The 10,543-nt window shown below is 40.7% G+C and overlaps 1 protein-coding gene across 3 annotated transcripts in view; it reads right to left on the bottom strand.

Moving 5' to 3' along the window:
* Positions 1–213: 213 nt before the first annotated feature.
* The window catches only part of retreg1 (reticulophagy regulator 1), a 167,893-nt gene continuing 157,563 nt past the window's right edge, over positions 214–10,543 (bottom strand). For all 3 annotated transcript variants that reach the window (XM_048611916.1, XM_048611923.1, XM_048611932.1), the window contains one exon: positions 214–10,173. In XM_048611916.1, the coding sequence (XP_048467873.1) occupies positions 9,668–10,173 (506 nt within the window). In that variant the 3' untranslated portion in view covers positions 214–9,667. The remainder of the gene's footprint in view (positions 10,174–10,543) is intronic.

Raw genomic sequence — 10,543 nt, 5'->3', positions numbered from 1 at the left:
TCTAAAACTTTGCCCCTTCCTCTCGATGTCTGTATAAACTATGCCTATTAATACCCAGAGCACATTTTTTCCATCCATAACTCCACCCCACTGCTCCAAATTTATGGTTTAGTAAATATTGGCTGATTTTGTTTACAAAGAAGTACACTGTTATATTCATTACATAAAATGGATATATTAAGATGGACTGAAAAGTATAAGAATGACAGCATATGAGAATAAAAACAAGTTATTTATAATTGCATACACATAATATATTTCTACCATTTTACCATTCTACCATTTCTACCACTTAGCTAAGAATCTGTAGATCAATAAAGAGTGCAAACAGTTCAAAAATAATTGTGTAATTCTCATTGTACAACTGTAATTATAGCACTACATTGGTTAAATTGTACATAAAGTGCTTTTTTTTTGGTTGAGCATTGTCAATCACAAAAGAAACAAATTAACATGATTAGAATAGCTTTAATTATCAAATCCAATTACCATAATGGCCATGTATTTGCCACTGAAATTCTTGATCCTATAAAGTGCTATAGACGGGAAATTTCCATATCTTGTGAAATATCACAAGACATTCCGTGATTAGTTCTGTTTCTGGTTGTCATTCCTTTTTCCTGGATGAAGCTATCATTTTACATGTGGCTTGATTGACAGACAGTGCATTTTCATACATAATAAAGTGCCAAATTATGCTTTTTTTCAAAATAATAATCAAAATCCAACTCTCATTAGTCCTGGCACCCAGATTTAGTAGGTCCTATGTTCTTATAATCCTATGTTTTCACATGGTCCTATAAACGTATGTTTTCACAAATTTTACATAAGATGACATGCTTAATGATTTGTACGCTTTTAATTGAATCAGTGGATTACTCAATTTTTAAGCTTATGATCAAGTAAACATGCTCAGAATAAAGAAAATTAGTTTTTAAAACACTGGACTGCCAGTTTAGTTGCAACAAAAGAGATCCAGCCAATTTGAATTTGTAACCAGAAACAGATCTCTCAAAACCATCCAAAGGATTGGACTTATTCAAATAACCCAGAACATTTTCTAAATGACAACACATAAAACATGGCGCTAAATTAGAGTTTGGAAAGTGTTAAATATACTAAACCAGCCGGTGTTGATCAGTACAGTATGAAAGGATTCACGAAGGGAGAGAGGATAAGTGTTTATCAATGAACTAATATTATACTTAACTGTGCATTGAAAGTTAAAATTGTTAAGACTTGTGACTAAATCTGTAGATAATTTACCATTTCATTGATGCAGATCATATCCCAACTTTCAAGGCTTCTTGGCTGATTATTAGCATATTTGATAACTTCTGAACTGCTTTCATTTTGTTCTCTCAACAGTATTTGAGGTGGTGAGTTATATTTAACCACATTGTAACAGAAGTTTAAACATTAACTCAAGCTATGTATATTTACATATACATATATGCAAAGTTCTGAATGCAGAAATCTTTGTTAACATTAAATGCATTACTTGAATACTGCACAGTCACAGCTACCAAGTACCATTAGCAAAACTAGTGAAAGGATCAAAATATAATTTTGTAAAGTAAAAGGTACCAATAATCATTTGAGCTAGGTCTCAACTCTGAAAATATTTAAACTTAGAAATCAGGGTGATATTGCAAAAATACATTTTAATTAAAGTACCGTGCATCCATAGCAAAATCCAAAATGTTTTTATTTGTTGCTTTTATTCCAAATATTACTTTTTGGAAAGTTTACCCACCAATATGAACACAGCAGGTTCCACAGATGGCAATGAGATATAGGTCCAAATATTCAATTTCAGTGGTGTTTTTGAATTCGTGGCTATCAGAATATCACTCCTATTCTTCCTTACATATTGCCCACTTGGAAAGGCAGATTTGGTGTCCTTTTAACATCTGATTCAAAAGATAGTAACAGGCATCTCTGATCACAGAGATGCCCTTTAGTATTGCAGTGAAATGTTGTTCTACATGTGCTCATCTCCCTCAAGTGGCATATGAGATTTAACGTGTCAACGTCTTCTTATCTGCTCACTTCTTTAAAAGGTGGTGTTACCTGTTTCATGATGGAAATATCTATTGTTTCCATATTTTCTGGCATGAGTAAGGTGAAAAATTGAACCACCAATAATTATATGATACATGTAAAACTTGATTTGAAATGGCAGTGATCTTGATTTTGTCCAGTTTAGTTCAAATTTTGAATCATTTTTTTAATACTCCAATTTTAAAAAACAATTATGACCCCTGCATTGCAGACCAACTGTCAGCTAAGAATTGTCACTAAGTTCCCGGCTTTCAAATGTAAATCACAGTTATCACATCAAACAGTCCAAACCAAATCTAATCAAAATGTTTTACCTTCTAAAGGAAGGTTCTTCACCACAGGGTAGACTATTAATCCAGAAACCCAGCTGATGTTCTGGGGACATGGGTTCGAATGGTGAAATTGGAATTCAAAAAAAAAGTCTGGAATTAAGGGTCTACTGATCACCATGAAATCATTGTCGATTGTCGGAAAAACCCATCTGGTTCACTAATGTCCTTCAGGGGAGGAAAATCTGCCACCCTGACCTGGTCTGGCCTACATGTGACTCCAGACCCACAGCAATGTGGTTGACTCTCACCTGCCCTCTGAAATGGCCTAACAAGCCACTTAGTTGAACCAATCGCTACCAAGACTCAAAGAAATGAAACTGGACGGATCACCTGGCATTGACCTAGGTACTGGAAAAGACAATGGCAGAAACAGCCCTGTCGACCATGCAAAGTCCTCCTGACTAACATCTGGGGGTTAGTGCCACAATTGGGAGAGCTGTCTCACAGACCAGTCAAGCAACGGCCTGACATAGTCATATTCACAGAATCAGACCTTACAAACAATGTCCTGGACACCACCAACACCATCCCTGGATATGTCCTGTCTCACCGGCAGGACAGACCCAGCAGAGGGGGCGGCACAGTGGTATACAGTCGGGAGGGTGTTGCCCTAGGACTCTTCAGCATTGACTCTGGACCCGATGAAGTCTCATGGCTTCAAGTTAAACATGGGCAAGGAAACCTCTGCTGATTACCACATACCACAGAGGAGAGGCCACTTTGGATTTGGTGCTTGGCAATGAGCCGGGCCAAGTGTTAGACCTGTTAGTAGGAGAGCATTTTGGCGGTAGCGATCATAACTCTGTTACTTTTACAATAGTCATGGAAAAGGATAGGTACATACAGCAGGTTAAGATTTATAATTGGGGGAAGGGTAATTACTATTCTGTTAGGCAAGAACTGGGTAACATAAATTGGGAACAGATGCTGTCAGGGAAGAGCACTATTGAAATGTGGAGATTGTTTAAGGAATGCATACTGCGTGTGCTCGATATGTTTGTCCCTAGCAGGCAGGGAAGACGCGGAGCCTTGGTTCTCAAGAGAAGTCGAACGACTGGTTAAGAGGAAGAAGGATGCTTATGTAAGGTTTAGGAAACAAGGAACGGAAAAGGCTCTAGAGGGATACAAGTTGTCCAGGAAGGACCTGAAGAAAGAGGTTACGAGAGCTATAAGGGGGCATGAGAAAACCTTGGTAGACAGGATCAAGGAAAACTCCAAGGCTTTTTACACATACGTGAGGAAGAAGAGAATGACCAGAAAAGGGTAGGGCCGATCAAGGATTGTAAAGGGAACTATAGTGTAAAGGGAATTTGTGCACGGAGCCTAAAGAGATTGGAGAGGTCCTTAATGAATACTTTTCTTCGTAATTCACAACTGAGCGGGACCTAGTTGTAGAGGAGGACAGTGTGAAACAGGCTGGTAAGGCTAGAGGAGGTCGATGTTAGTAAGGAAGATGTGCTAGGAATTTTGAGGAAGTCGAAGATAAATAAGTCCCCCGGGCCTGACGGGATTTATCTAAGGATTCTATGGGAAGCGAGGGAAGAGATCGCAGGGCCTTTGGCGATGATCTTTTCATCCTCACTGTCCACGGGTATAGTGCCAGAAGATTGGAGAGAGGCAAACGTCATTCCTTTGTTCAAAAAAGGCAATAGGGATAACCCCGGAAATTACAGGTCATTTAGTCTTACATCAGTGGTGGGCAAATTACTGGAAAGAGGTCTGAGAGACAGGATTTATGATCGCTTGGAAAGGCACAGTTTGTTTCGTGATAGTCAGCATGGATTTGTGAGGGGCAGATCATGCCTCACAAACCTTATTGAATTCTTTGAAGAGGTGACCAAACACATGGATGAAGGTAGAGCAGTGGATGTGGTATACATGGATTTAAGTAAGGCGTTTGATAAGGTTCCCCATGGTAGGCTCGTGCAGAAAGTAAGGAGGCATGGGATAGGGGGAAATGTGGCAGATTGGATTCAGAATTGGCTGACTCTTAGAAGACAAAGGGTGGTAGTGGACGGAAAATATTCAACATGGTGCTCAGTTACGAGTGGTGTACCACAAGGATCTGTCCTGGGTCCTTTTCTATTTGTGATTTTTGTAAATGATTTGGATGAAGGAGTGGAAGGGTGGATTAGCAAGTTCGCAGATGATATGAAGGTGGGTTGCGTTGTGAACAGTGTGGAGGACTGTTCTAGGTTACAAAGGGGCATTGATAGGATGCTGAGCTGGGCTGAGAAGTGGCAGATGGAGTTTAACCTTGAAAAGTGTGAGGTGATTCATTTTGGAAGGACAAACTTGAAAGCAGAATACAGGATTAACGGAAAGATTCTTGGCAGTGTGGAGGAGCAGAGGGATCTTGGGGTTCAGGTTCACAGTTCCCTGAAAGCTGCCACCCAGGTGGATAAAGTTGTTAAGAAGGCATATGGTGTGTTAGCTTTCATTAATAGAGGGATCGAGTTCAAGAGCCATGAAGTTATGCTCCAGCTATGCAAAAGCCTGGTTCGGCCACATCTGGAGTACTATGTCCAGTTCTGGTCGCCTCATTACAGGAAAGATGTGGAGGCATTGGAAAAGGTGCAGAAGAGATTTACCAGGATGTTGCCTGGAATGGAGGGAAGGTCTTACGAGGAAAGGTTGAGAGAGCTAGGGCTTTTCTCTTTGGAACGACAAAGGCTGAGAGGTGACTTGATAGAGGTGTACAAAATGATCAGAGGTATAGATACAATGGACAGCCAGAGACTTTTCCTAGGGTGGAGGTAGCTATTACGAGGGGGCATATGTTTAAAGTGAGTGGAGGTAGATACAGGGGAGACGTTAGAGGTAGGTTCTTTACTCAGAGAGTGGTAGGAGCGTGGAATGCATTGCCGGAGAGGGTAGTGGAGTCGGCCTCATTAGGGGCATTTAAGCAGCTATTAGATAGGCATATGGATGATAGTATAAGGTAGGGGTGGAGGTTAGATAGACCTTAGGATTAGGGTAAAAGTTTGGCACAACATCGTGGGCCGAAGGGCCTGTACTGTGCTGTACTGTTCTATGTTCTATACCGTCCTCCCTCAGCTGATGAATCAGTATTCCTCAATGTTGAACATCACTTAGAGGAAGCACTGAGGATGGCGAGGGCACAAAGTGTACTGTGGGTGGGGGATTTCAATGTTCACCACCAAGAGTGGCTCGATAGCAGTACGACTGACTGAGCTGGTCGGGTTCTAAAGGACATAGCTGCTCAACTGGTCTGCGGCAGGTGGTGAGGGAACCAACAAGAGGGAAAAACATACTTGACCTCATCCTTACTAATCTGCCAGCTGCAGTTGTATCTGTCCATGACAGTATCGGTAAGAGTGATCATCACCCAGTCCTTGTGGAGACGAAGTCCCGCCTTCACATTGAGAGTAACCTCCATCGCGTTGTGTGGCACTATCACCATGCTAAATGGGACAAACTTCGCACAGATCTAGCAATTCAAGACTAGGCATCCATGAGGCGCTGTGGGCTATCAACAGCAGCAGAATTGTACTCCATCACAATCTGTAACCTCATGGCCCGGCATGTCCTCTGCTCAACCATTACCATCAAGCCAGGGGATCACCCCTGGTTCAATGAAGAATGCAGGAGGGCATGCCAGGAGCAGCACCAGACATACCTGAAGATGAGATATCAACCTCGCAAAGCCACCAAACAGGACTACTTGCACGCCAAACAGCGAAAGCAGCAAGTGATAGACACAGCTAAGCGATCCCACAACCAACGGATCAGATCTAAGCTCTGCAGTCCTGCCACATCCAGTCATAAATGGTGGTGGACAATTAAACAACTCACTGCAGGAGGACGCTCCACAAATATCCCCATCCTCAATGATGGAAGAGCCCAGCACATCAGTGCAAAAGAAAAGGCTGAAGCATTCGCAGCAATCTTCAGCCAGAAGTGCCAAGTGGACGATACATCTCGGCCACCTCCAATGGTCCCCAGCATTACAGATACCAGTCTTCAGCCAATTCGATTCACTCCATGTGATATCAAGAAACAGTTCGAGACACTGGATACTGCAAAGACTACTGGTCCTGACAACATTCTGGCAATAAGACTGAAGACTTGTGCTCCAGAATTTGCCGCTCCCTTAGCCAAGCTGTTCCAGTACAGTTACAACACTGGTATCTACCTGACAATGTGGAAAATTGCCCAAGTATGTCCTGTACATAAAAAGCAAGACAAATCCAACTCGGCCAATTACTGCCCCATCAGTCTCCTCTTGATCATCAGTAAAGTGATGGAAGGTGTCATCAACAGTGCTATTAAGCAGCACCTGCTCAGAAATAACCTGCTCAGTGACGCCCAGTTTGGGTTCCACCAGGGCCACTCGGCTCCTGACCTCATTACAGCCTTGGTTCAAACAAGGACAAAAGAGCTAAATTCCAGAGATGAGGTGAGAGTGACAGCTCTTGATATCAAGGCTGCATTCGACCGAATGTGGCATCAAGGAGCCCTTGCAAAACTGGAATCAATGGATATCAAGGGGAAAACACTCCAGTGGTTGGAGTTATATCTGACACAGAGGAAGATGGTCGTGTTTGTGGATGGCAAAACATCTCAGCTCCAGGACATCTCTGCAGGAGTTCCTCAGGGTAGTGTCCTAGGCCCAAACATCTTCAGCTGCTTCATCAATGACCTCCCTTCCATCATAAGGTCAGAGATGGGGATGTTCGCCGATGATTGCACAATGTTTAGCAGCATTCGTGACTCCTCAGATACTGAAGCAGTCCATGTTCACATGCAACAAGATATGGACAATATCCAGGCTTGGGCTGACAAGTGGCAAGTGACATTCGCGCCACACAAATGCCAGGCTATGACCATCACCAATAACAGAAAATCTAACCACTGCCCCTTGATATTCAATGGTGTTACCATCACTGAATCCCCCACAATCAACATCCTGGTGGTTACCACTGACCATAAACTCAACTGGACTCACCACATTAAGAGAGTGGCTACAACAGCAGGCCAGAAGCTGGGAATACTGCAGCGAGTAACTCATCTCCTGACTCCCCAAAGCCTGTCCACCTTCTACAAGGCACAAGTCAGGAATGTGATGGAATACTCCCCACTTGCCTGGATAAATGCAGCTCCAACAACACACAAGAAGCTTGACACCATCCTGGACAAAGCAGCCCATTTGATTGGCACAACATCCACAGGAATTCACTCACTCCACCACTGACGCTCAGTAGTAACAGTGTGTACTATCTACAAGATGCACTGCAGAAATTCACCAAAGATCCTCAGACAGTACCTTCCAAATCCACGACCACTTCCATCTAGAAGGACAAGGGCAGCAGATGTATGGGAACACCACCCCCTCCAAGTTCCTCTCCAAGTCACTCACCATTCTGACTTGGAAATATATCACCGTTCCTTCACTGTCGCTGAGTCAAAATCCTGGAATTCCCTCCTAATAGCATTGTGGGTCAACCCACAGATGGAGGAATGCAGTGGTTCAAGAAGGCAGCTCACGACCACCTTCTCAAGGGCAACTAGGGATGGAGCAAGAAATGTTGGCCAGCCAGTGATGCCCACATTCCACAAAAATGAATTTAAAAAAAATACAGGCTTTAGGTATCCACATGGTAATAAGATAGATTAACCAGAACCAACGTGATCTCTTCCTTAATGTAGAATCAGTGAACTGATGAATACAAAATTGAATTTGTTTAAGTTGTTTTATCCAAAATATTAAAAATATCACCGAACATAACTCCATTCAACAAAAATCAATATATCCATAAAAGCAGGCTGCAAAATGAAGTGTTTTAGTTTCTATTTTCGTGTATCCAGAAAAAGGCAAGTTTTGATGGCTTGAGAACAAGAGTCTTGTTGACAGATAAAATCATCCAATATTAGTCAACAAAATAATAGCTACTCAATTATCTTTAGAAGGATTACAGAAATTCAAATTACAGTTCTCTCCATTAACAGAGAATTGTCAGGAACAAGTAATGAATTGGCCACTAACCTGATAGAACCACTTCTCGTTTTGTTTCAGCATGAAGTATAATGGGAAAATGTGTGTTGCCAGCTACAATTCTTAGAGAATACTTAAACTTTAAGCATGAAATTGTTTTTAAAAAAAGTAAGAAGTTGCTTAACGTGGGATGAACCAGAGTGGAAGAAATAAATATAGACGAAAATCTTAGTTTCTCACGTGTGTCCTTGGGCATAAGGGTCATTGATAGGCAAAGACACAATAACGTTTTAAATTAGTATGAATTAGCTGAAGGTTTTAGAATATGTATTGCATAATTTTAACAATCTTCCCAGCATAAAATTAATCTAACAAGGACTACAGTGGCTGCACTGGGATTCACTGATCCACAATTGGCAAAAAAATGTATATTTTTTTCCAAGTACAAAATAAATTTGCCTGATTATTTTCAGAGTAAGACCCATAAATCCATGTGATGTGTGTAAACAGGAGAATTTTTAAAGTATAAATCAAAACAAAAAATCATTAAATTTAATTGGTACTGTGATGTGAACTAAGTTTTAATGTATTTCTTCTCACAGTTCAATCTGTAATTCAATAAGGCAGAAAGTGCAGTAAAGATTGGTTTTACATATTTTTAAAATACAAGCAAGGATCAATGTCCTCACCTGTGAAATATGTCTACCCAGCTTTCTTTGTACATTCTACTCAAACATGTGAATAAAGGGGCTTCAAAGAGGACTAGACTTTCCAGGATATCTAAAATACCATAAGTATTTTTTGAAAAGTACTCTGCTTTTTTAGCTGTCAATTTGCTGCAAAGCACAGTCAGAAGCTAATTATTGATTGTCAGTTTCTGCACACAGGATAAAATTGTTAACTAAAAATGTTTGACATCTGACTTTCAGATTTGCAAATACATGTCAATTGAAATATGTTTAAAGCTATTTGCTAACAACTCAGATTAACAAGACAGGATTAGTTTCCATGCTGTTATTTCAAGGCATAAAGATTATAGTCAGACAACACACATTGAATAGGTGGCCCATTTTACCAAATAGCACAAATCAACCAGTTCCTTCAATAACTAGATTATTAAATGATGATAACTGTGCAGCTCTATTCCACTTTTCTCATTCTTTCTTTGCTGCACCTAGTTCAATATTCACCACATCATATTTATGAGGTTTGGCTCTTGTTTTGGGAACAACGATAGTAAATAAGCTTGTAGCTTGTGTTTGTTTTGTTATTCACATATGGTCTGTATGTTTATTCTCCAGCCCTGAAAGCAGGCTTAATGACCACCCAGTAGGTTTGACAGAAAGCCTGACTTGCCATCTTTGGCTTGTTGATTTGTTGTTTGGCCCTGATCCAGTCCTAATTCGCTCTCAATTTGTTTCAACTCAGACTCGTCAAGCAATTCAAAGTCATCAGCCTCTTCTGCGTCAGTGTCTTCACTTGAGTTCAGCTGTGGTGGCATGGTCAGGTTGATTTCGAAGGCCTGCAACTGGCCTTTTACAGCAGATGACACTGCTGTAGCAATGACATCACTTGCCATAGTGCTGATCAGGTTGAAGCTCTGCTCATTGGACATGTTCAAGGGAAGTCCAGCAACAGCAATTCCTGTTTGTATGCCTTCCTGAAATGAATCTACTTCATTGGGTTCTAGACTGGGAGCTGGGGGGGTAGGGATGCCAATACTTGAGTCATCATCATCTATTGTTCCCTTATTATCAACTGAAGGAAATTCCGGAAGATCTCTAGTAAATGCTTCCTCAGGATCACTCGGACGATCTAGATCTAAATTAAAGATTAAACATGGGAGAATTAAAACAGAACACTAATACAATTCAGCTATTTGGAATGAAATTAGGAATTGGGCAAAAATGTTGCCCTTGCCAGTGATGATCATATCCCAATGAAAGAAATTCTTAAAAGTATTTTAAAAGTATTTGGAGATTAAGATTATAACTTTGTTTTTGAAATTTGTTCAAAGATGAAAAAAATCTTCCTTGAGGTTCAGAAAACCATCAGTATGGAAGCAATGAATAAGCATTTAACAAAAAAAAATTTCAGAAGATAAAAGAAAATATATATGATGTATGTCGTGAAAGAGGAGAGAACTTACTAGTTATGAAAAGAGAACATATTAGTGCAATTTTTCTGAGAT

The sequence above is a fragment of the Rhincodon typus genome, chromosome 2 (genome assembly GCF_021869965.1).
Source record: "Rhincodon typus isolate 14 chromosome 2, sRhiTyp1.1, whole genome shotgun sequence".
Classification (NCBI taxonomy): Eukaryota; Metazoa; Chordata; class Chondrichthyes; order Orectolobiformes; family Rhincodontidae; genus Rhincodon; species Rhincodon typus.
Note: the sequence above shows the minus strand (reverse complement) of the source record. Positions and strands in the feature narration are given on the sequence as shown.